The 27684-nt window shown below is 38.7% G+C and overlaps 1 protein-coding gene across 1 annotated transcript; it reads left to right on the plus strand.

Annotated features, from left to right (window-relative positions):
• The first annotated feature begins 278 nt into the window (after positions 1 to 278).
• On the plus strand, positions 279 to 6159 carry adcyap1a (adenylate cyclase activating polypeptide 1a). Its single transcript, XM_040126345.1, has 7 exons — positions 279 to 494; positions 767 to 871; positions 1545 to 1679; positions 2420 to 2524; positions 3332 to 3466; positions 3990 to 4110; positions 5716 to 6159. Exons 2-7 carry the CDS (start codon positions 774 to 776, stop codon positions 5722 to 5724), a joined length of 603 nt encoding a protein of 200 aa, XP_039982279.1. The 5' UTR covers positions 279 to 494; positions 767 to 773; the 3' UTR covers positions 5725 to 6159.
• The last annotated feature ends 21525 nt before the right edge of the window (positions 6160 to 27684 follow it).

Consider the following 27684-nt stretch of genomic DNA (forward strand, 5'->3'; position numbering starts at 1 on the left):
CAAGATCCATACTTTTTTTTTTTTTTTTTTTTTTTTTAATATCTTGGCTCGGGGTCTTTCATTGACGCGGAAGAAGGATGCACTCTAATGGGACCGGGCGGCTGCGTCATCCCCCCCCCCCCCCCTTACCTACGTGACAAGTGAAAAAAGGCATGCCTTTCGGACTCATGAATAAAAAACCACGGGGAGTTAAGTTCACAGGACGCAGGAAAGTTCGCCGCAGACGCATGCTGGGCGCTCTTCTTTTCGCCCATGACAGACTAGGCTACGACCAAAAAAAAAAGATCGCCGAGAAGTGAGCGGCGGGCGCACGGAGGGCTGCGCACTGGGTTAAAGAAGCACAAGGAGACTGAAAAGGCGCTTCACCGAAGGGAACAGAGGGGGAAGAAGAGGAAGGGAGAGAGAGCGAGAGAGAACGAGAGACTGAGGTCGAGATCGAATCTCACTCTCCCACTTGAGGTCTTCAGCGGATCGCGTCCGGCGTCTGGCAACTGGTAAGAGGAGACACTTTTTCGGGGGTTTTACGCTGCGTAAAAGTTGGGAGCGTTTTGGGGGGGGGGGGAAGTCAGGTGTGGTTCTTTTTTTTTTCTTTTTTGTTTGTTTGTTTGTTGTTAGAAAACTCGCATGCCTGTCGTGAAAGTTACTAAATATCGCAAGAAAAACTAGAATCCACCTAATTTCATCAAAGAATTGTTCTTAGGAGTGGTTTGATAATTCACATGTGCACTCACTCAATGTCGTCGCCCCCCCCACCCCTCTCTTACAGCAGGACAATGTCTAGTAAAGCGACTTTAGCCTTACTCATCTACGGAATCATAATGCATCACAGCGTCCACTGCTCACCTGTGGGGCTTAGCTTTCCCAGTCTTAGGTATGTATACTCTTACTTATCTAATCTACATCTGGACACTTAAATGTGTTCAGATGTAGATTCCTCCTCTTTCTTTCTTTTTTGGCACGCCAGTAAAGGATAACATGACATTGTTGGACTCAGCGGCAGCAGGGTACAGGGCAAAGACCCTATCTGCCTCACAGTTAGTTACGTGTGTGGCTATAATAGCCTAGTGGATTTCTGGATAACAGCATCTGGAAGCCAATCCATAGGGCTGCCCACACAGATATAATTGCGGAGAAACATTCACTAGGGAATGGCTGTAATGTAATTTGGGCTGCCGAGGCAGTGGATTACAGTGTCCCAATCTGTCCTGTAGCCACTAATAGACCAATTTATATGATTAGATAATTAGTAGAAAACCTTTTTTTTTTTGGAAAAATAGAATTTTGGCTCTTTTAAAGGCCATTTTGCATTTTTTTTCACATATAAAGAATTGTGATGTAGATATAAACTGTGGCAAAAAGTAACATTCTTGTGGATAATTAAACAGAATAATACCTTTATTTAAAATTAAAGACCCCACACGAGTATTTGCAACATGTTACATATTTTCAGTTCTCAAAAAACGTTTGTGTGTGGGTGTGTTTGTGGGTGTGTGTGTGTGGGTGGGTGTTGTTGTTATTTGTTTGTTTGTTTTCTTCCCATTCAGACTTGACAGTGAGGTCTATGATGAGGATGGCAATTCCTTATCGTCCCTGGATTACGACAGAGACCAAGTGGATGTGAGAAGCCCCCCGTCCGTCGATGACGACGTCCACAGTTTGTATTACCCACCGGAGAAAAGGTGACTATCATCTCCGTATTACCCAGAGCTCAACGGTGGAGACCTCCATGTTGAACATCTCATTGCTGTAGTCCTATTTCTGTCCGTGTACGTTGTCCGTTTTGTGTGAGTCAATGTAGCGTATCGTCAAAAGAAAAGAGTTCATAATTACTTTTAGTTTTTTGTTGTTTGTTTTTATGTTTGTTTTATTTTCTTTTAGAGGAGGGTTTTTTGTTTTTTTTTTCAAACCAAATTAGTCTGGTCTCTTTTGAACTGCATTCCCAGGGGAACATAGTCGGCTCCAATCCCGCTTTTTTTTTTTTTTTTTTTTGAAAGAATGGACCTGGATGAACATTTCCAAACTGCAAGAAAAAGAGTGAAAAAAAAAAAAAGCTCAATGAAATCTGACTGCTTAAGGAAGAGCTGTCCCTCCTGTGGAGCTGGCCAGTCTTTATCACAGTCCTAAAAAATCCTATTTTCCTTTAAAAAGGTGAAAAAAATCTCCCCAAATGACCGGTGTTAGCAGAAAACACTTTAAAACAAATTCCTTATTAGACACAAGTGAAATAACTTTAAACGTAGATGACTTGTAGATTTTTCACTGTCTTTAATTTTAAAAAAGTGAGTCTAAGGCCCGATATTAGCCTAGAATTGACTTGTTGCGATAGATTTTTTTATTTTTTACAGTGCAGCTACTTGACATTGTTGCCTCTTGCGCTGCGTGTGTGGTGATTTTACTGTGTGGCTATCTATCATCCCAGAACGGAAAGGCATGCAGACGGCATGTTTAATAAAGCCTACAGGAAAGCGCTGGGTCAGTTATCAGCAAGGAAATATCTGCATTCTCTGATGGCAAAACGTGTAGGGTAAGAACATCTTCTTGGCTGTCACCTCTTCTTTTCTATTTAACGTGTCCTGTCCCACACGTGCGTCTTTGTTTCTGTTGACTGATCCTTTAAATGCTCATAAGTCACTCTGTTATACGTACTGTATCTGTCTGTGGTCCCATTATCTCCCAGCATGCCGCTCGCCCCCTGAATCAGCCTTTATTAATGCCATAAAACCGTGGAGGAGGGAGCACAAACGGGCACTTGATTGATTTGGGAAGTGTCGGTTTCTGAGCCCGCTGCTGTGTCGTTAAGGCGCAGGGGGAAGAATTATTTCCATATGAATAATTTATAGGTTTGGGTCCCAGTGGTTGCAAAGAGAGGAATGCAATTACTCTCGCCCTATGAGCAGGCCTTATTACAGATCGAAAATATATGTCAAATTGTCCCAGGATGGGCTTCAAGTTAAACAGAGAGAGAATATGACTCCAAGATAAAAGCCTTTTTGAGATTATTTTGAAAAGATCCTATCTGTGGTATGACAATGCACTTGCATGTTTTGTCCTAGAACAAAAAATAAATGGTGAAATCTGATTATTTTCCGTGAAATGCCCAGAAATAAGCCCAGGGATTTGCTTTCTGCACATCACTCCAGGCTGTGTTGTTCTGAACAAAATGGGGAATCCGATTATCTAATTATTTTAGATGGTAGCACAAAGATCCGAAATTCAAGTATCCAGACCCTTCACCTCAGCACCACAGGCTGTACATGCAAAAGGTCACGTGAATGCAGATCACACGTATCCGTGTGATGGTAGTGAAGCCTCCCTCTTCTCTCTCCCACAGCGGGGGGAAAACGTTGGACGACAGCTCAGAGCCACTATCCAAGCGACACTCAGACGGGATCTTCACAGACAGCTACAGCCGCTACCGGAAGCAAATGGCAGTCAAGAAATACCTGGCAGCAGTCCTGGGGAAAAGGTATAGACAGAGAATTAGAAACAAAGGACGCCGGCTGGCATATTTGTAGCATCCTCCCCTCCCTTCCCGAAAAAAAAAAACAAACAAAAAAAAACTTAAGTGTGTGCAGCCCCAGATTAAGTCATTTTGAGATCTGAACAATCAGTGGATCGCTTTTGTGTTCTTAAAATTGTATTTATGTATGAAGTAAGCCATTAAAATGAATATTTTGATAATAATATTGTTTTTTATTCTGTACTTAAAGCACCTGAGGACACATATATCTACTTTGTTGACAAATTTTTGTTCATTATAAAAAAATAGCCTCTATTTATGTATTCATTGATTTATTTATTTTTTAGACCTATTTATTGAGGGGAGACAATTGTTCATATGACGACATCCTCCAACAGCCCCGTCTTTTAAACATTTAGTGAAGAGATATGATTGTGAGGAAAATAAATAGTTTAAAAGACAATCAATGTATTGAATGCTGCTTTTTGTAAAGTGACATTAAGAGTTTAGTTGTCTTTATTCACAACAGCCTTGAAGACATAGGTTTTCACCATATCCTACAAGACATAGACTTTGATGCCCTCCCAGACGGGGATGAGTTTAAGGCTTTTTTTGGAGACTGGCTGAAACAGTTCTCTCCCAAATATCCGGTGAGTTTCAGGCTCTTTCGCGAGGCCGTGTCCTTGCAGGGGGCGTCTCCTGCCCCTCCCTTCCCTCTCACCTTTAACTCTTACCCTTGTGATCTTGCTCCAAACACTCAAATCCAGACTCTTCTTCCACCTCATTTGTGCTCCTGTCTCTCTAGAGTCTCAAAGATTTTTACCTTTAATCCCACCTGTACAGCCACGTGCATACAGGCTGAATTCGGAGAGACTTTGCTTAGACTGATATGTTATACAAATCACTGCTGACTGATATGAAAGGTACAGATCTATCGGCATCCTGTTTATGGATGTAAGGATGATATTATGATGACAAAAACTATTTTATTAGATCTGGTTTAGACCAGATGTGAGCCCTGCTGGCTTGCAAAGTGCAAAGTCAAGATAGGATGCTTGACAGAAAAAAAAAAGAAAAAAAAATTCCATATCTCAGATGAGGACCAGAGTACTTTTGAGGTTTTTTTGTCCTTTTCTTCTGCAGTGTTTACACAGTGATTTTACACCTTTGACTCATGTAAAAGTGCCAATCTTGTGTTTCTATCAACTGGTCTCTATGAGTTTGGAAACCTCTTCTTCATTTTTGAAGGTTTTCTCATGTTTCTCTGCCCATATGATAAGTATCACTATTATTTATAACACCATGAGGCAAATTTTAAAAAGCATTAAAGAAAAACCCCCACAGAGAAATGATACTTGTTACATGGTAACTTATCCATCGATTTGTTCTTTGTGAGAGACATATGAGGCAGTTTGAACTTTTGTGTTTAAACCTTCTGGGTCTGTTGTTCTTCCCTCTTCTGTCATGTGAACCAATGTAAAAACTACAGTAGACTGCATGATTAAAGTAATTGCACTAGCCACCGCATTTGTGCAGACGACTCCAACTAGATGGTTTTGCTTGCTTTTCTGACTACTGCAAACATATATACCTGTCATCTCTAGATGTTGTTTTATGTTCTGTTCTCCTCACTGACATTTCTACACAAGCTGTATGTTGAACCTTGTCCTCCATTGAAAAATTACTCTGAATGTGCTTCACTGCTGGAAACAATCTCTCAGTCTAAAGTCTAGCCTTTGTTACTTAACCAGCTGTAGATTTTGTAACCAACTGTTAAATTGTATATGAAGAAAAAGCTGTGATTGGACAATTCAAGGGGTCATTTTCTATCATCTTTGTCTGCAGTGTGGCACGAAAACTGCCACAATCATTTAATGGACTCAATTAAATTTAAAGGGTAAGCTGCAAGTACATAAGACCAAAACAAAGTTACAGAGACATCAAGCGAAAGCAAATACATGAAGCAAGGGTGGGCTGCATGACCAAGAACATGCTGATTTTAAAAAGTTGAGCAAACAGGCAAAGTTTATAAAACCAACATGGTAAGACTTAAAACTCACTAATAACAAATAACATTTAAAAACTGTCTACTAGTGTGCAAACTTTTTCCCAATTCCCGAGGAAACTATAGTGATACATCAGGCACAATTTGGCCTGGAAACAAAAGGTTATCTTTCGTTTTCAAATAGCAGGGTAAAGTTCTTCAATTTGTGTTTATTGTATCAATCTTTCTTTAATTTTGCATTCTCCTCTAGGCTTTGTGATGCAGGGAGCAGTTTGTGGCTGTGGTGCCTTGCATCGACTTTAAAATCGCCATGAATCACAGATGGCTATTTAGTGGCCCTACAATGCTGCACATCATTAGCTTTCATTTCATCCTTTTGTTGTTGTTTTTGTGTTGCAAGTACGTTTGATAGGATCTTTAGTAGCATCCAGCTTAGACGTCAAGCATTCTTGCTTGCATTACTTTCTTTTGCACTTTGTTTTTGGAGCACTAGATTAGATTTTTGTGAAAACAGAGGGAAGGATCAGTTTCCCCTCTCCATGAAACATTATATGTATGATAATGAAAGTGCCAATAGCCTTACAAAAATGAAAAAATCTCCAAAGGTATATATATATATATATTTACTGTGTAGAAAGTGACAATTAGATTACTACTTTAAATGGCGATCTACAAGGGTCAAGTCAATAAATGTTTAAAAAAAAGTGTTGTAAGATTTGTATGAATAAATTTTTGTAAACAACAAAAATTTCGTCTAATCTTTGAAGCCAATATCAACAGAAATATTTATGTTAAGACACATTTAAGAGGATGAAAAGAGTAATGAAAACCTAAATCATTGGAGATAGAGCCTCCCTCGACAGTTTAAAGGGGGCGTTGCATAAGAAATGAGGAGAAAAATTTGCTTGTGGACATCAGAGAGGGAAACGATGGTAGAACAACAGTTTGGAACATTAAATAGACCACACACAATCAGATAAGACAAAGCAACATACTGCAAATCACTTTCAAAGCACAGACACACATGGACACATAATAGCTTGAAGAAAATCTTTCAATTCATATTGAATTGAAAAAACAAATAGGAGTATTGGTTAATTTAGTCTCTCTACCAGTGTGGGTGTTACGTGTTGTGTCTATGTGGACGGTCAATAACTACAAGATGTTGCATAATAAACCAGTAAACCAGAGGAACAAAGTTTAAGCTGGTGAAAAGGAGAACAACAGATCCACATCTGCACCCCATTTTAATACTGACTCAGTCGGTTTGGCCAAAGCACGGTGCCACCAGTTGGCTGGGTGTCTACCTCCCCTCGGGACAGCATGAGTAGAGAGACGTGGGAGGGATCACTCAGCCTGCACCACACACTGCCTCGCTGCACTTTACACCTCCCCAAGACTTCAGCAGGCACCACTGAAGGCCTGAAGTACTGGTGGAACAGTTGGCCAGTCTCAACACTGGTACTTTCCCCTTGTGCCAAAAATGTCGCTGCGTGAAGCAAAAGGGCTGATGCAGGCTGGTTTCAACCAAACATGCACAGAAATGAGGGATTATATGCATATACCCAAATGTTTTAAGATGGATATTTTGTGTCCATTCATACATAAAATAATAAGAGGTCTCAGGTGGTACAACTGCTACTGTTTGGGGGGAGGGACATTTTTTCCCTGGAAACATTCATAACCCAGTGCAATTTAATGCTGTGACTAAGCACAACTTTGTAATGTTCGTCTTTTTCGTAGTAAATATAAAGGTGAAAGATTATGGATAATTTTGTATTTACATGGTTCACGATGGTCTCCTAAGTCTCAGGCCAGGGTGAAGCAGTACTTTTGCACCATTCAGATATCTGCCAGTAGAAATGATCTTCTATATATGCAAATACACTACATTGGGGGTACAGGTCTGTGTTAAAATTCTCTCATTTATTCCCAAAGCTTTCAAAAAATTTCAAAGGTGTTTGCCTTGTACTTTTGCACCTTACCAGTATAAAGTCAGGCAGGTCGTTTACAGGCTCTAAGTCGGTTCGTAGCAAGCAGATAGAGACTTCTGCCTGAGCGGGACTTTAGCCTTGAAAGGGTTCCCCTAGCCATGCTTGTTGTAGAATTGGAGTACACCTAATTCGATGAACAGAAGCAAATGTTGCTAAAACAATTTTTTTAAAAACAAACAGGCATACTTAATAAAATATACATAATATGAAGGTAGCATTCACACAGGTTTTGGAAGACAGCCATTTAATAGCTGGATATGTTAGCTAACATTTTAGGTACTGTTAAAATTTGCCTCTGTCCTTAATTCTATCTGTTTTTCTTTGCATTATCTGAAGAAATGATGTTGATGATGATTCTTCCTTTTAAGAAAACACTAGCAAACATGACAGCAGACTCAGAGTGAACGCAAGACTAACACGAGGTTCGCTTATAAGTTAGCTAATTGAGCCTGCTAGCTGTCTGGCAGATATTAGCTAGCTAAAAGGATAAATCACAACTTAAGTTCAGGGGACAGTTTTCAATAAATTTTAGTGATAGCTTCAGTTTTTCTTGAATTAAATAAACACAGCTAGTTCTTTGTTTCTTTGGGGTCCATAATTCCCCTTGATAGCCCCATCCAGAGGTGGTTTAGCAACTAGCTCTCTTTCTTGTGTCCTGATACAAGACAAAGTGGAAAGAACTTGTTTCGTTTTATTTTGCTATATCAGGATACTTTGTTGCTCATTATTGCTTATTTAGCCACATATTTAACCAGCAAATAGACTTTTTTTCACTCTAGACAATTTGTCATGTCACAGCAGGTAAAGCACAGGTGTAATTAATATCGATAACTATTCAATGGAAGTAAGCCAGTTACAGGACCCAAGTAATGGTTACTGGGGTTTACTGTGGCACATTATGCCACTGAGTCGTTTTTAATGCTACTAGTTACACCTGTGCTTTTCCTGCCGAGCCAAGTCAAAATATCTGCTGTGAAAAAGGCCTGTTTTCTTTATATAAACAAAATTGCTAGTTTCTGTAAGTTTGCTAACTGTAACATTGCTTCAGTGTCGAATGACACTGCAGCAGTGTCAGACCATATAATGGAGTGGTAACAAAATGGCAATGAAGTCTGGTTATTAGGCCGGAGAGCATTAGTGTCACAGCCCACATCAAAGCCTTTATTGGTTTTCATCTAAAAGCAGGAGCGGGATGTCAACTATACATATTACATGTGATTATTATAGGTGAAATAATGTGTTAATCACTATAATATAATGATTAAAAAAAAACCACTTGTGATGTGAGGGTCGATCGGGCTCCTGTTGAGACGCCATGGACTCCAACACTTTGGTTGCAGCAGGTGGCATTTGGAATTATACCACCCACCCTATAGCCCTCAACCCTGCTCTATTTCTACACAACTGTGTCAATCCAAATTACAGTTAATGACTTTAAATAGATCCCCCGTATCTCATAATATCTGAGCTGGACCTGTTCTAGACACTGATGACTTGTCTGTACACTCCCGCTCTGCAGACCTGCCCTACATAGTGCTTGAAATCTCTTTTAAGGCTTCAATTACAATCATATCACTTGTGACTGCGAGTAGTTGCAGAATCACACTGTGACGTGCGGTATGGGGTGTCGGACTGAGCAACCACACAAAGCCTGCCGTGTCTTTGTCCGCTCCCCTGTGTGCATAATAACCCCCTCTCAGACATGATGGCAGGGCTTTGATTTTGTGGCCATGGCCTCAGCTCTCACAGGAGCACATACAGAAGATGATCAATGGGAGTGATCTGATTCCTCCGGCCCGGGCCAGACCTTTTCTTAACCTTGCTAACCCAATCAGCCAGCGTTGCCAGGCAACCGGTCCCAGGAGGATGCTTTTGGAGTGGGTGGGGCGTCGATGGCCTTCTCGGGCACCAAAAGATCATGCTGGATATATTTCACTCTTATGGCTTCAGTGTCGGCTATGTTGTTTTTTTACTGGCTGCAATGGCAAGCTGTGGGGAGAGGCTGATAAATAGGCTCTCAGAGAGGAAAACAGAGTTTGAGTAATATGTAGTAATTCATAAAATTGCACAGACATAAAGAAGGAGACAGGCATGCACACTGTAACTAATGCTCTCATGAATTAATCACACAGTTCAGTAGAAGTCAAGATGCATTTGGAACAGACAAAAAAGTAGCCAAAAGTAAAAACAATTCTACAATTCTGAATATTGTAAAGAGAGTTTAAAGATTGTGTCTGAGTAAGTAATTGAAAATAAAACAACAAAAATGTAAATGGATAGAAAGACAGTTACAGAAAGCTCATCCAACTCTGGATATTAGTACTTTTTGACTAGTAAAGGTTTTTGAAGGCCAGTTCCGGTACCAACAATGTCTTTGCATTTTAGCGTTTCCTGTCAAACATTTTAGAAAGGTGCAGGATTGACCCCAAATTCATGGTGGAAAACCTCAAACAATAAAAAATGTTTGAAGCAAGAACAGAAAAATAATATTCTTTCATAAATGTGTAATATATCAGCAAATGAAACCAAATCAAACCAAAGCTAAGATGAGATAAGTATTTACGATCAAACAGCAAATATATTCAAATGTGCGTGGTGCTATTGTTCAACATTGCTTCTATTTCAGTCTAATCCAACTTTCCCGGCGGCAAATTGCTGCCTATAATACTCAGACTGTCTCTCTCACACCTTCAAATCGTACTTCGCAGCCCAAACTCTGAGCTTCAACCCCGGATCCCCCCTGCTCCTCTGGGGGCTATGTGAGCGACAGCTTTCTGGAGGGGTAATCCACATGAAGCCCTTTCATCACTGCCGCCCCCTGGGCCCTTCTTGACTGACTGCAGAGCAGTGCAAAAGTTCAGCCATTATGGAAGACTATTGCCTTATTTACACCAATGAAAAGTGTCACTTTTTTAATGACAGACCTCTGTGAAAGAGAAATTTCGTATGTTAGTGGCTTTTGGGTCCATCATCATCTACTTTTAAAGGGAGGAGACATTTTTTCCACGAGTGTCAACAGAGTTCTGATGTGTTTGATTTGTGGTTTTGAGCACTGCTTCCAACTTACTCGACATAATTATGGTGCTAATATTTTTGTCTAGAAGCTGTGAATCACCAACATTTTGTACCAATATTAAATCTCAAACCCTATTCATGAGAGAAAATGCCAAAAATCAGATTCATGACGGGGTGAAAAAGTCTCTGAAACAGTCTCCTCGTTTCTTAGGCCATTCTTTAACATGGAGAAGTCTCTATCACTGATCCTTAGCAACTCTTTAAAGTTAGACGACATAACTTTGAAAGAAGAAATAACACATTTTTCCTCTTACAAAAAAAAGGGGGATTCATAGCAACAAAAAGCACCCTTGCTCAATTTATTACACTCAAGGGGTATGTGGCTACAGCCTTCCTTGGTCTAGTATTGACCACCAGCTTATTGAAGCTAATGCTGGCTAATGCTAAGAACCCTGACATGGATACTGCTGTGCAACTAACTTTATATAACCAGTTTGCTGACTTCTGAATTTTCTCTACTTATACTGCTGTTACACTATGTGTTCATCCCATGGTTGGCAAAAACAAGGGTAGTGGATATTTCCGCAGCTGGATAATGTTCAATAACAATGTTTTATGATGTCCAATGCCAGCATTTTTAAAATGATTTCTTTCTACAATATCTGCACAGACTAGGGAAAAATCATGGATATAGCACTAAGATATGGTTAAATATCCTTTTTATTAGTATCCTCTGCTTGTAACTTGTCTCCACAGAAATTACTGAAGCTATAAATCACCTACAGTTTGTGGCAGTCTTCAGTCTTTTAAAATTAAACAATATTCATGCCGGAAAATTACAAGAATCTGATTGATGCTAAGAAAAAAAAGCCTCCTCAAGGTGAGACCATTTAACTTTTGAAAGAAAAGAAAAGAAAAAAACACATTTATCCTCTTACCCTCATAGCAACATAAGGCTACCTTGTTCAGGGGTTTTTTCAGCTACAGCCTTACTTCGTCTGGTATGATCAGTAGCAAGCTTGACGTTGATTGCTATGTAACTGACATTACTAAGCCAGTTTGCTGACTTGAGCTACTGTTAAGTGCAACACACACTGAGACACACATCTCTTGACACCAAAAGCACATATAAGATGCAACCTACAGTAAGAAGGAGGTCATAAAATTGCTGCTTCTGTGGACAGTGTTGGGAAACAGGACACTGACCTGATATGGTTTGTACACTTACATAGAAAACTATGGGTGCGGGTGTTTTGATGCATGTCGTATACAGGCAGCGTGTTGCATTTTACAACATATGTTTGAATTTACCATTATCTTGTAATTGTCATTTGTGGCCACCAAACATAGAGTCACCTTTAGGCAGAATGACCCATACCAGCCTTTAAAACTCATTCATTTACAGAAGTATCTAACCAAATACAATTTCTTTGCACGTTTAAAAGATTGTATTTGTATTTATATTGGTAGTGGACTGGACCACATGACTGGTCAATATGTTGCATTTGATAGAGGCCAAGCAGCTGGCGATTTGTTCACAGTAGTCTCAGTTGCAGAGTGTGTGTGTGTGTGTTTTGTCTTTCTTTGTCTCATAGTCTCTTCTCTGTGAGAGTATAAGGAATAGAGAGAGCTGACAGCAGTTCACAGCATACCTTATTAAGTGGTTGAAATGTTTGCTTTTTATCCCACCTTTCTAGCTGAGGCATTAAGCACTCAAAGCACATACTGTAGTTCTTATTAACAACAATATCTCTGAGAAGCCATCTGAGAAAAGAACCATGTCTTCATCTTGAATTCACAATATTTTATTTTTCAATCTTTTTTTTTGGGGATCTTTTTAAACCTGTACATCTGCAGCTCACACCCTTCCCATCTCTCATGTTACTCTTCCACTTTCCCTCTCTCTGTGGAGACCGTACAGTACATCAAAGCCCAATTAGCATTCTCCTGGCTCAGACGTCATGGCCGTCTGGGTTCAAAGGCCAGAGGTGGAGGAGCATGTTCCTGGATGTGGACTGAACGCTGTACTCATTATTGGGCCGTCAGCTGACCCCTGATGTCATTTTCCCCACATCATTAGAGATGAGCTAGGTCTTGAAGCTAAACTGGGCACATGCACACACACAGGCCACAGCGCCATTAATATGCATCTACTGACGTCACTGTATCGATCTATCCATTAGCACACTGTATTGCCTCATGAAATCATCGCTGAGAAAGGACAGTGGCTGTAACTTTACAGCCATACAGGATAAGGAAGGTCACATACACTTTGGGAGATTTGGCAGATATGTACACAATTAAATCACACACTTCTCTGCACATTACAGTAAGCTCCTGCCCCCTGTGTTGGGATGTCATAAAAAAAAAAAAAAATGAAAGAAAAAAAAAAGGCTATAAAGTGTCTCGATGCGATGGTTTTCATACCTAAACGTTCATCATTCATCTGACATCAAAAAGATGGTGGTAATAAATCAACTCAGCTGCTTGCTCTAAATCCTGCTAAAGATAGAGGTAGAGTTAATTTATCTCACTTCTGCTGACGTGGATATACCTGTCTTCTCTTGTTGTAGGAGGCACAGTGCAAGCAGAGATAAATCAAATGCTACCAGAATAGAACATTCAGTCATCTCTTAAAAAAGAGCATCAGTTACTTACTGTATGTACACACACTTTTCTGGCTGTATTCTTTTGTTCCTTTGCAGCCCGTTGAAAACATATTTTTAGATGAACAACCAATGTTTTTTTTTTTTTTTTTTTTTTTTTTTTAAATTTCAGCCAGGGTAGTATTTAATAAGTAAAAAGAATATAGGTGAAAAAAGTGTTGAGTTTTCTCTGTGGGAAGAGCTTTGATTATACATGCATGCTAGCTTTAGTGAAGCTAACATTTATTTTTTAATGTTTATAGTGAGTATTAACACAAATCAGCAACTTAAATGTCAACTTAAAGTTGCAAAAGGTAAAAAGAAAAGGGCCAATTATTAGCCTCTGACATACTTTTAACGTGTCTAAATCAATTTGTCTTAAATTGGCTCTCCATATTCTGTGGATTCATCACTACAGGCAACCTCATTTTACAGTATACATAATAATTTTGTACATTGTTAATATAAAACTATTGATCAGGGAAGCTTTAAGGCTACGCTAACATTTAAATCATCTATGGCCTGTTTCAGTGGTTCACATTTGGTTCATACAGTATGTCTTCTCAAAACAAAAAGCTGCATACCGTAAATCTTTGTAATAATGAAATCCTTACAGCTGTTCATGGTCTAATCTGCACTGATACTATAGAAGGCGACCATTCATTTTTCTTGCTTCACATCAGAACTGGTATTGCTTCGGGCTGGCATTTCAAGAAAGGCTCCAGCTGTTCATCTTCATTGGAGATGTCCGCCATCAGCCTTCCTGGTTGCCAAAGTGAGTGGCAGCCTAATAAGATTTCATGGATTCTTTTAACCTTTTTAAACATCCACTTTCATAATGACACAGAAACAAACAGGTGATGAATAAGAAAGGCAATTAGATATGACTCAAACTGAAACATATCTCTAAATTAGCTGAGCAATAGCTGCATGAGCATTACAGTCTGCTTTTGGGAGGAAATTAATTTCCTGTCATACACGATTAGACTGCTGGTTCTGAATATTATCCTGTTCATGGTTAAGTAAATGAATCACGGATTTCTCTTTGGATTTTACATATCATTAGCATCCTTTTGCAGTATAGCAACATTTAACAGTGGCACGCTTGTTTTCTCTGGGCCTGTGGTTTACATTTCTTTGATGCTGATTTCAGAGCTTCTATTAGAATACAGTCTTGTCCTTATGTTGGTGGCCGCTCCTGAAATACCAGCATGCACTGATTTAAGTGGAGTTATGTAATGAGTCTGTGGGTTTATGACCAGAAACAGAGAATGGTTTGTTTCTCAGATGTTGGGCTAATTTGCAGCTTGAACGCTAATCAGCAACTAACTAACCGTTATCAATTAGACATCCATAATTACACTAGGGGTCACTGACCCAAGATAACCTTTGAAGGTTTCATTAAAGCCGCTTGGCAGTCAGCCACAATTAGAGTGAGTACGCTATCATTCAGCTTCTCCATTGTTTCATATGTATCTTTAATATCTCCAGTTACAAAAATAGAACCTCTATCTTTAGCTGCTCACAGTTCGTCTTGTGAGCAGTGACTGCTCCTGAAATAAAGTCTCTTGTCTTCTAAGATTCCTCCTGAAGTAAGTCTTCAGGGCAGAAGTGCTGATGACGCAGCAGATAGCAAATGACTGAAAGACAGGAACACTTTAGGCAACTGAAAAGCATTGACATAGTCATTTTGTAGTTGATATATATGCTGTCAAAATAAGACATCCTAAAGACAGACAACCACGAAAAACTTGCCATCCCGGCATCTGGAGACATTAAAGATGTGTGAGGATGGAAAAAGTTGTAAGTTTCCCTCCATAAAATCCACAGTTTCCTTGAAGCCTTAAGCCTTGAAAAAAGGCATGGTGCCCCTGTTATTTGCCCCCTGCACACATCACTACTGAGCAACAAACAACCCCTTTATGTCAGAATCAACACCGTTACTGTCTAACAGTGAGTACGCCGTATCTGCTGACAGCCTGCCTTTTTCTTAGTGTTTGGGAACAAGTGGAGGGGCAAAACTTGTGGATGTCTTTGTACTTTCTGTCCTTCCTTATGTCCTGGGGCTCCATTTGAAGTAATCTAATTACATCATATATTTGTGCGACAACATCATCAAATGCCACAGTGACTTAGAGAGACTCACAAAAGAGCCCTTTTTAGATAGATGATCCCATTTGAAAAGGACATGAAATAAAAGATACGTTGAGAAGAGAAAGTCTTACATGCACTGGCTTTTGTCTCTATCTGCTGATGATTTTGAAAAAACATTATAGAACAGTGTAAAGAAGTAGAATTTGTTTTTACTAACCTCTTGTTTTCTGTTGTTTGAGTTTATGTTTCAAAGGTTATTACTGAGGAAGCAACAGAAACTGTCAGTAATTATGACGCCGTTCCTACAGTTCAGATATCAGGATGAAGTGACCAACACTTGCTAATGGGTCCATTTTAATACACACTGATTTGTCTCTTAGGGACATGACATGACACATAAACTGATATTTTTTAATATCTCATACTACATGTAAACAAGATGCATTCACTGTGGGTGAATGCATTTCAAGCTAAATCTCTTCCTAAGGCAGCTGGAGTACCATGAAAAATGTATTCTGCCTTATTAATGGAAGGTTTATGAGACAAGGTTGTTTGAAAGCCAATTTCACTCCCCTTGCAAAAGAAATGGTCTCTTTCCACTAAAACCATGTGATAGTTGTCAAGCTTCAACATAAAACTATCACATACAGTAAAAGTTCATACCACAATGTGACCCTGAAGTAATATCCCACGATCCAAAATGCGGATGTGTTATTAATAGTGCTCCTTATGGTGTGTGTGTTTTTCAGGAGACATTTTCATATGTGCACAGTGACGCCCCTCTACGCGAGGCAGGGCGCCCTCACCTCAACGGTTGAAAAGGGATTAGTGGAAAAATACCATTGAAAGCCTGTAATAAAAGTCTCAGTGAGCTTGGTGTAATTATGTCAGAAACCTGTCTTCACGCAATTTTTAATTGAGAAGATGCGTCACCAGGATGAATGTTTTCCTCTTCTCTCTCTCTCAGTTTTGCAGGAACAAGGACTTGCTCATTATTGGTCATTTCAATGCAAGGGTGTTGTAGTGTCAAATGAGATTTGTCTCACATTACAGGAAGTAATTGGACGAGGCTCTCTCTGTAATTTACTCTCAGACAGCGCTACTTTGCTTTATGGTGAATAATTGCTCCTGTCTGGCTCACTACTGTTATGGGCAACATGAGTGTGGAGCCCCTGCAGCTGAGCGGGCAATGATCCACAATCAAGAAGGCTTGAACTCTCATCTGTTCCAATCTATGGCGATGTCTTGTTGGGAGCTAAATATCTTTTTTGGAAAATTCATAAATACAGAACGCTTTCAGATACTTTATATGAGAAGACTCTGAGAAAATTAGTAAATATTTGATGAAGTTATGAAAAGATTTATGCTTCTTGTAATGCATCATGTCAGGATATTATCTCCCTATAAAACTTGAATTTAAAAGTTCACTCCTGGCAACTTTGTGTTTATGAAGCCAAGTTCTTAAACCACATCACAGCCTCCTGGTGATAAACAATGAAGGTGAATGATTCCGCAGTCTCATTTAATGGCCATAATGTGTTCATAAGACAAGCTCACAGCACTATGGATAATGCAGGCGCACAGACATTTTAATAATACAGAGCTGCGGTTCTTTTCCCCCCATAGAGCCTACTTGAATAACCTCACTTGTATACTGATGAGCTGATGTGAGACTTGCCATTCATATGAAAGTTGATGAAATCTTGAGATCAGATTTTCCTTGTCTTGTCTCATCATTAGTCACAGCGTCATGTAATATCTGATCCCTAAAATAAAATGTCATCCTTCCTCTTAATGTCTACAAAAACTGACAAAGCTTCAAGTTTCCCAGTGTGTCTGTGTCTCATTGAAGGCAATGTAATGTATTTTACTTTTCTTTTGTCTTGTCAGTTGTTCTTTCATTACAACTGAAAAAGGGATTGTTAAATTTTCATATTTAGATGTGACATTTACATACAATCTATTATGTATAAAAGGAAAGAAAGCATATCGAAAAAAGTGATATAATACTTGTAATGATTTCTTGATGTTCAGGTGAAGAAAACCCAGTTAATGAAATACATCTGAGACTTCCAAAAAGACCAAGTGAATTGTTTATTATTTTTACACAGCATGCTGCAGATGCTTGATATAAAGCCGATAGAATTCAGCATTGCTGAGGATGGAACTGGAGGAATAGTAACAAAAACAAGATAGAATTTAAAATACTACACTATTATATGTCACCAGTTAATATTACACACTACATATTAATTTGAATTCATACTGGCCAACATTTCCTGACGGATTGTTCCTTGAAGATAGTTGTATGGCTTTATTGGCTCTATAGTTAAGCTAGAAAAACAGACTAATGATAGCAGAGTAATCTCTTGTGGGAATCTTTTTTTTTGACAAAGTTCCTTAAACACTTCAAACAGCTGTGGGAAAACATGACAGACTTCACTCCAGAACAATTGGAGATTTCACTAATCTCACTGTAATTCAGTTGGTGTAAAATGGATGACGTGGTAGAAAAAGCAACTTATATGATCCCCCTGTTTGTTTTCTTTGCTTAAACTTTTGTTAGTTTTCTGTACCATGTTTGTCTTCGTTTACAGTTTTGGAGGCCTGACAGACTTTGGCAGCTGGGGGAATATGGTTAAATTTGGTGAAGCAGTAGATCGACATTTTGGGAAATATGCATATTTGCAGCTGTTTAGCTTAGCTTAACACAAAGACTCAAAACAGGGGTGAAACAATGGATGATTTAAGGAGAACTGGGTACTGCATTCAAAGATGCCGCCCCATTCATTCCTATGAAAGTTGCTGACTTGGTACATAAGCTGACAAACAATGTTTCAGTGGGCTTCATAACACCTCCATGTTTCGGGGCCATGGAGCTTTTACTAGAGTCCTTCTGCAGTCGAGCCAGTTGAGAGCATCTGAGACTTCCCCCACACATGTATGGGATAAAATAACTGAATGACTCTTCTAGACTTTCAAATGTTATTGGATTGAGTGGATCAAATTCTGATAATAAAGAGTCATTTCACATGGTTCAGGACGCTCAGAAAAATGTATTCACGATTTTACAGCCGGGTGAAACAGGTCACAGTATGTGCTGGACTATTTCTTGGCTCTGAGCCAGGCAACCTGCGAAGACTCCAGGAAGTAACTCTTCCAAGCCAAGAAATAGTGCAGCACAATCCCCCTTGCGAATAGTGAATTGTCATTTTACACTTCAGTTTTTGAAAAGATTAAACAAATGAAATATAGCATTTCAGTTGTAGCAGTTAAATGCACACTCACTGAATTCAATACGGATTTTTGCAGCTAGGCCTTATGGTCTTGTATGAGCAGTAGTTTATGGTGGCTAATGTTAGCTAACATAGCTACATATTGCTGCATAAATAACATTCAGAGTCAATCTTGTCTTTCACTTGCACCAATCTTTATCCTGTAATTGCCACTTGAGGTCACCATGTGCGCTCTATTAGTACCAATACCTGCATTTTCAGGGTAATTTGTCTCACTGCACTGGACTGTCTCAAAAGCAAAACCATAAAAAACCTTCCCTACACATGGCAAGCACAACATCCCAAGTATGTAAGCCTCATGTCACTGACTTGTGAAATTCCATTCTGTATGTACTAAAGCATGAGTTTCTGTATAGCCAGAAAGAAATCTGTATTCTCAGCTGGCCACCAAGGAAACAGGCCCTCATGGTATATTGATGGCCTTGGCTCAGATTGGAGTCCTTCACTGTCTGCTAGCAGCGTCCTGGTTATACATGCCTCACAAATTTTTAGCTTAGGGGTAGGATTTGAATAAAAATGTCAAAATGATTTAGTGATAAAAATTGTTCCTGTCCTTATGACGCGCGCCCTTCTCTGTGCGAAATAATTTGGCAGGCTCCTCACAATGAGCTTCACCTATGATATGACCTTGCTACATCTCAAAAACAGTACAGTAAACCTTTATTTGGAGCAGGGGCTTGGAGACATGATATTTGGAAGTTATTTATTTATATGCATATTTCAATGATGAGAAAACTGGGATGATAATAAAGGCACTACAGAAATTATATTTATAACTTCTTCTCTCCTTTTAATTTTACGTCTCCAGATGACCTTTTTGTCAAATCAGAGGGTTAAATGTGACGGCCACAAACTGTTTGCATGGCGAGAGCACATTTCAGAGCTGTGAGTGACAGTTTTGGAAGGCTGCTCAGTGTTGAAAAAAATATTTTTGCAATGCTATGCACAGGCCGTGGGCCCAGACCTGAGACTTGACATTCAGTGTTGGGAGAAAACACCGATACCGAACCTCCACTCATTAGTTTATTAGTCAGAGGAGGTCAAAGATTTGCAAATAGCAGCTTTGCTAATTGTGTAAATGTGACATCAAATTATGCGGCAGTGTTGTTCTCACGGGTAATTAGCTGAAATTATGTTAATGGAAATCTTACTCTTATTTTCATAAGATTTAATTAGAGATACAGCTAACTGGACTCCTCGAATCCTGGAGAAGGTAACAGGTTAAGCATTTTCTTCTCCTCCAAATCATGATTTGAAAATTATCCAAAAGCTATCAGCTAAAAAAGTACCTTTGAGATGACTAATTGAGTAGCTTTTTGAGGTTGTGAGTTATTTACAGCAAAGACAAAAGTGACATAATGAAATAAATCATGCAAGAATCATGTCTGTTGCATGTTGAAAATGCAAATCCAGAGCTACAGGGATGTCCGTCTCCCTGTGTCTGATAATCTCTGCAACACCTTGACACTTTTATCAGCAACATATCTGTTCACACTCTCACTATGTTCATGGTGGCCCCAGGGCGATGCCTTGATATTACTTATGGATCAGGCGCTTGTGGAGCTGGGCGAAGTACGCTGAATTTTCCCTGATGGAGATGGAGATGAAGGAGGGAAGCCGATGAGATTGTGAAGAGGGCCATGACAGTGAAAGGGGCAGGGTAATTTGCTCATGCCCATTCATTACCTTCATTAAAGTTTGAGAGGCAGACACATGCTCACTGTCTGATTTATTCCGTCAGTCACGCCAATGATAGGACAGTCCATTACTCTCCGTCCTCTTCCAATTGGATTGTAGTTCACAGTTTCATTATGCTGCAAGTTTGAACATCAAAATATTCCGAGGAGATGAATGGCTTGCTGCAATGTGGATGATTTTTTTTCATTTCCCTTGAAATGAATCACTAACCTCTGTAACATCATTAACTTCCTACTGTTTAAAAAAAAACCCCATCATAATCTGCATTTCCCCGTAAGTTAAAAAACTAATTTCTGACTTCTTGTATTTGTGCTTTAGAAGTCAACATATATTACTTTGTTCAGTAAATGTCACTGAGTGTGCCTGACATTGTAAATGTCATAACCATATTTGTCTACACGACTGAGAGCTACCAAGGTGTTCCTGCTCAGCTCAGGCAACAGGCAAAGAATAAAATGGTACTGGTAAAAATTGTCTTGTTAAACACATAAAAATCCGCGCCAACAAGTCCTCCAAATTAAATAGCAAAATAAGTTGTTTGTCCATGATCTCTAGAACGATACACAGAGACACTTTCTGATGCCCCTATCAGTAGGTCAACACCATTTATCTGTGCCCTCCAATACTGTTACAAATCAAGGTTTGGTTGATTTTAGGCACAAAAATTACTTGGTTAGGTTTCGGGAGACACTGTAGTTTGGGTTAAAACAAGCACTTAATTAAGGTTTGGAGACTTTCATTGTCGTGGTTACAATATTATGCACATGGTGAAGGTCAGAGAGTGACTGGTGTCATGGTTTAAAAAACAAAAAAAACAAAATGTTTTTAAATGTGTTAACTTGTTGACCTGTCCATCCACCCTTACCTCCTGCCTGGGCCGTCTTTGTGACTCTATAACAACGTCACCTGAATTATGTGTCCTATGGTTGCTAGAGGGCTTTGTCACTTGAAGATAAACATATGTCGTTGTGATGAAATGACTGATGCCTGACGTTCTTCTTCGGAGGACAGTCTCAGTTCTTCGCCGTTAACAGTAGGCACAATAGAAAAACAGAGAGCAAATATTCAACACAGGACACGGGCATTACCAGGTACTGGAAACATCACACATGCTAACTATAAACTCCTCGAAGAACCTCACTGTAAATTTAAAAGACCACTATGGAAAAATGACGGAAAGCAGTAAAAGTTAAAAAAAAAAAAGTTCAAACACATAAGACGACACAAACTACTGCCTCTGAAGCACCACAGTGAATCAACACCTCTGTGACACAGCCCCAGAGTGTGATTTTTTTGTCTGCCATCTTGTTCGATGGATATTTATAGACTATGAAAGGTTGCTCAGCTTTGCTTAGTGTGAGACCAGAACCAGCTAATTAGAGGTTACAGTTCGACCTCAGTTGCGATCAGTCCAAAGACCAGGAGGAATTGGAGACCGCTTTTTGGTGAGTTAATGGAGTTCTGTGTAACCCTTTGGCTAATACTGCTTCCACCAATATCAGGGAGTCACTTTCTTAAAAACTAGAATATATAAAGTGACACAATACTAGGAACAATATTTTACTAATTTGATATTTTTAAACTATGTTCACATGTTATAGTACAATAGCGCTGCTGACGTCGGATGGCCTTGAGGCTTAGCTGGATGTCAGGCTGTGGTCGGGAGAGCTTGATTGGAATTAAGGCTCTGTTGGTGGAAGACCCAGCAGTGACAACCACAGGAGGCTAATTGGCCGTTGGCATTTAGCACATTGTCGATCGGGGTGAATGGACACATTTCCCCAAGTGCTTTGACTTGCCGGTTCGCAAAAAAGAGCAGAAAACAGCGTGAGAGGAAGCAATATATCATATTTTCTTTCTGGCGTTGCAAAGCCCTGATTGGTGAACGGAAGTTTGTGACATCAGCTTTTTTCTAACTTAGCCCCAGCCTCTTCAAACCAGTGAGAAAACCAAGGTTAAAAACCAGAAATACAGGAACCACTCATATGAAATAACCAAGATTGTTCTCACTCACACATAAAATCTTGTGTTCTTGTAAGACCTCACTATTCATGGTAAGACAATGATTGATAAAATAGGTTTTCAGGGTCTTTAAATCTGACATTAATGCCATTTTTCTTTTTAGGCATAACTTTGGAGAGATGGAGATGTTTATGAAGTCAAGAAATTGGTGAAACTTTAACTGTATTATCAAAAGATTATGTTGAAAAACTGGAAGATTGTTCAGTGTTAGCTGATGTTTGTGGTTTCTGGATTCTTTCTAGCTCATGCAGCTCTGGATGGGCAAAATTATTGCCTTGGTACAATTGAATTGTCTCACATAGGGATCTATAATGTTTGTAACATCAAAGAACGCATTGGGAAAAAGTATTTAAAGGATAAGGTTGGCAATATTCTACATTTGTGTCATTGTCCAAAATATAGAGAGACCAACAATAACCAACAATACTTTTTATTTTTTCTGTCAATACTTTCCAACATACCCCTGAATGTGGCACTCAGCCTTAACCCTGTTTGTGCCTACTGAAGATGTAAATCTTTAAAAATTAGTCACAATATGTATTTCATTTTATTTATTATTTTTTTTAAAGGCTAAAAAGTTTTAACCAAATATTGCTCAAACAGGAGTAAACAGTGTACAGTACCCTGTATTAATCTTTGTACTGGCACTGCACAAAGCAAAACCACCAACAGCCTGTATATAGTGTTCGCCTTTGACCTGCTGGCATTTCTGGAGGCAGAGCAGAACAGATCAACTCTCCCTGCAGCCTCCCTGCTGGGCAACAAGTACCTCACTGAGTCATGTGTGTGTGTGTGTGTGTGTGTGTGTGTGTGTGTGTGTGTGTGTGTGTGTGTGTGTGTGTGTGTGTGTGTGTGTGTGTGTGTGTGTGTGTGTGTGTGTGTGTGTGTGTGTGGACTGTAGTTTCCTTTACTGACACCAGTTTCCTCGAGGCCTGTCATCTTCAATCAGCTCACTGTGACTGAGATCATTAAATGTATAGCAAAGGCCGACAGTGCCGAAGATCGGGTAGCAAATTTCAAATTGACTGAGAAAACTGTCTGTAATGAGTCTATTGTATATGTCAGATTATGAAGAAGAAATAACACATATTTTCTCCACCTTCAGCTACGATTTACTAATGCAAAGCCCCTCCTGGTGTGTTTCCTCAAACCTCTAGAGAATGCTGTGCAACGATACACTATGGATATAATAAATAACATGATATGCTAAACAAAACTTGTTCTGAAAACTGGTATGAGACGAATATCATGCCTTCTGCACGTGTTATTCTCATGCTATGCTCAAGTCTTGACGCTGTAGGCACACAACTGTGGATGTAATCATTACTCTCAAGTCTTACATCATCTCAATGTTACAGTGTATGGAGATAGCCGGGATATGTGTTATGCTTTAATGCTTCATACATTTTTGGGTTTTACTTTTTATGGAATAAGCTTACTTTTGTTGTTTAAACCACTAATAATTCAGCTACTGCAGCAAAGAAGTACTGATTCATGAACCTTAAAATCTGATTAAACTTCAATCCTCAACTCCCCTCGCACACTATTTCATCTACTGTTGCCTTATTTCATCAGAGAAATTGTCAATAAATCTGTTAAGGCTGTTTCTTTCTTAAAATCTCTCTTTTCATCATTTCATCACTTACTCCAAATTGCATGAAACTTTAAGTCACCATGAGACAGGGTTGCTGGTTGAAGAATGAAGTCCGAATTCACAGAGATGACACCAGTAAGTGTTCTTATAGTGAATTTTGTTCACAGCTTTTTCATGCACTGATGTAATCTGTGACAAATATTCAGTGATTTATAGTTAGAGGTAGCATCAAATGCTCAGGAAGATATCTGCAAATTGTAAGTATTGTTTGTTTTATTTTTTTCAGTGAAAAACGGCAGTTCTCACAGAAAACATGTTAGATCTTTTTTTTTATACAAAAAAATACTTGTGTATGATGCTGACATATATTCTCAGGATAATACAGAACTTTTCTTGAAGTTTCATTCAGTTTTTAAAAGGCTGTGCTGGAAGACACATGGCATTTTATTATGTGTGAAGAGGAATTGATGAGTTAAGCTGGATGTCAGCCTGCTCTCTCAGAGCCAGAAGTTCAAACGTTACTATCTGTAATTAACGGATCATGTTATTTGGATGGTAATGCCTGGAGATAAATGCTCAGCTACGAAATTGGCTTGCATCATACCTCTTTAAAACTCTGTCAAAAGATTCATAAAACTGTTAATGAAGATGCCATTCAGCCCCAGAAAACAAGACAAACAACAAAAAAATAACACATTCTTCTCATTATTTAGACTGTAACTTGCAAAGTTTTTAATTGCCAATGTAGCACTTGTCTACATTGGATTACTGTTACGCTGACGGTCATGGAGTTATAGATCATGAATTATGAAGAAGTGGTGCAAAACTTTGGCACTAAATGTGTTTCTTTCCTTTTAATACACACACACACACACACACACACACACACACACACACACACACACACACATATATATATATATATATATATATATATATATACATATAAGTAAGCTCAATGGAACGATGGACCAATGGATTAGTTTTCCCCATTAAAATGAGTTCAAATGTCCAAAGACATTTTGTTCACTAAATTATATAATAATGCGACTTGGCTAAACTTTCAATAAAGACAAGGACCAAAGTCACACGTAAGCATAAACTTTCATTTGAATTTTTTAAATATAAACCGATAGAAACAATTTATCTTCTAATAATTAACAATTCTATTAAAATGCATCAAAAACAGTTCAGTCAAGTATTTTGTTTCATTAAACCACATCCACCTGCCACATTTTCCACCTCATTAGCTGCTTGCTACTTCAACCTGCTACTTAAGCTTGCAGTAAATGTAACAGAGGCCTCATGGGAGAAAAGGTGACTAGTCCGGCTCTGCAAAGGAGGTGTTGTGACTTACAGATGAATACCAATAAGCATATAGGTACATCCTTTCCATGTTAAACCTGAAATATGAAAAAAGATGTTAAGAAAGCCACGAAACAAACCATAAGACAACAAAAGCTGCTCAATGACTCAAGTATCTTTAAGAGATACATTTTAATATCTGTATTAAAGAACAAATCTCCAGAGTTTAGGAGTGAGACCCACCTGCATACATTATTAATATCCATCATTTCTATTCCTGCCTTCTTCCACGCTGGCTAACCTCTTACTCAGAGTCAGGCATGGCCTTGAGATTCAATACTTCTCAGTACATCTCTCAAAGAAGACATCAGTAGCAACCAATTATTTACCAAGAGGATGACAATGATTTCCATCACGACTGGGCTTTCAAAGAAAAGAAGCACAGTCAATTAGCACGCATTTACTGATGCACAGACAGCATCAGTCCCACTAAACCCACACACTCATCTATTCAGTCGAGGCCTACTGCTCTCTATTGATCTCGCCGCTTAAGAATGTTTTGCACTATAGGACTGCACTTTCACAACTATTCATCTCAGTTGAATGGATGTATTGCAACAACAAATTACAGAGAAAAGCCTGTGGGAAAATAAAATGAATAGATGTGTCTAGGAGGGGATGATGGGGTGTGTCTGTCTATATGTGTGTCCGCTGTCGACATAGGCATTGCTTTAAATTGTATAAAGAAATATTGTCCTACGATGCCAAAACGCAGTGACACTGACATTTTGTTTGTTTTACAATATGAAAAATTATTATGCCATAGAAGTGTATAATTCCTGTGAAAACAACATGTAAAATTTGCAGTAACTACAAAACAGAGCTAAAAACCAATCCAAACTGCCATAACCGAACTCAAGAGAGCTAGATCAAATTTAGCATTAGCTAAGGCTAGCTTTGGCTATTTCACCAGCTAAAGCTAGCCTTAGCTAATGCTAAATTCAGTTATCGATTTTTTTTCCCCCCTAGCTGTCATCTCTAATTGAAAAATATCCATTTTGATGAACTGAAATCTTATTACGCCTATTTGTTATTCCACTTAATTAAATGAAGACGTAGCTAAATTCAGTCATGATGCAGAAACCTAGCTAACCTAGCTATCTAAATTGCTGTTGATGGTAACTAGCTTAGCAGAGTGGAAGTAACCACCATCTCTGTTTTTGACACTAGTGGAATTCATGCACTTTGATGTAATTAAGCTTCCCTTAAGACATATTTAAGCCTATCAAGAGTAAATAAATTTATTATGTTGTTTTTGAAATGGTAGATTGACAGACAGACGCATAACAAGACATACTTTTTATTCCTATGAACTATGGGGTGTAAAGAATTTAAATACATTTTTATCTCCATAAAGAATCTAGTTAAAATGGATAACAAAGCTTAAAGAATTTTTTTTGGTGGTAGATACTAAATTGCATAGTACTTCAATGGCAATGATTTAAGTGTAACCCTAAAAAGGCAAAATTAAGGCATTACAACCTTTTATTGGTTATGCAGTTTGTCGGCCAGCCTGAAAACGTTAAACCCTTTTTTCCTTAATTTAACTGCTTCGTTACTGCCTTTCTACGGCAGAAATATTGAAAGTTTTAAAGTTATAATCCTTTTACGGCACAATTGACCACTCTAATTTGATAAGTAGATTAATAACCATTTCAATTTCAGTGCTCATGTTTTATATTTCGACCAAGGTCACCAGGATGGTTGATCTAGAGAAGAGAGGAAGGATATCTGCACACTGAAAATACATTCCCATATACACTTTAAGTCACTTTAAATATATATGTTGAAATATTTTTTTGTTTGTGACTAAATATTATGCAAAAATATGCTATTCAGCAGCTTGTTTACACTTTTATGATATTATTTTCAACTTTGGCGACTACCATTTCTTTTTCTTTCAGAAATGTTTTCTATGAAGAGACAAAATCGGGTGCCCTAATAAGGACATCGGTTCATAAGTTAACACAACAAATGTGGACAGACTGAGTAAAATTTAAAAAAATAGGGGGAAAAAAGATTCAATCTCTGTCAATTAAGTCTTAACAAACAATGCAGAAAAAAAATAGGTGGCATATATAATGTGAAGAGACTTTGCATTGGAAGAAATTAATGTGAGCAGGAGGGACTGATTATAAACAAACTGGTGTTTTTGGAGTCTTTAAATTAAATTAGGCGATCACTGAGATGGAGCTCAGGTGTGTTTAGTGATGATTCAAAAGCAACAGCTGAGCTCCCTGATCAAGACCAGAGCTGCAGTCAATTCCCATGATGTCCTGTTCCCTGTGTTTGACTGCAATGGAATCTGATCAGCAGCAACACAGAGTTCATATTAACCTGCCAGGTTAATATCGCATGATATTTCCAAGGGAGAGTACTCATAATTAAATAATTGGGGAAAAATATGAGCATGTAACATACAAGTTTGGCTGTTAGTATCACACACCAGACTTAGTTGGAAACGTCTGAACTTCTGGTTTCTATGACTACTACTAT

The sequence above is a fragment of the Xiphias gladius genome, chromosome 5 (genome assembly GCF_016859285.1).
Source record: "Xiphias gladius isolate SHS-SW01 ecotype Sanya breed wild chromosome 5, ASM1685928v1, whole genome shotgun sequence".
Taxonomy (NCBI): Eukaryota; Metazoa; Chordata; class Actinopteri; order Istiophoriformes; family Xiphiidae; genus Xiphias; species Xiphias gladius.

Excerpts from the sequence above, each read along its gene's own strand:
- adcyap1a (XM_040126345.1), top strand. The coding sequence starts at position 774 with ATGTCTAGTAAAGCGACTTTAGCCTTACTCATCTACGGAATCATAATG. Across the intron at positions 2,525-3,331 it reads CTGATGGCAAAACGTGTAGG|CGGGGGGAAAACGTTGGACG; the intron begins GTAAGAACATCT and ends TCTCTCCCACAG. Across the intron at positions 3,467-3,989 it reads GCAGCAGTCCTGGGGAAAAG|CCTTGAAGACATAGGTTTTC; the intron begins GTATAGACAGAG and ends TATTCACAACAG.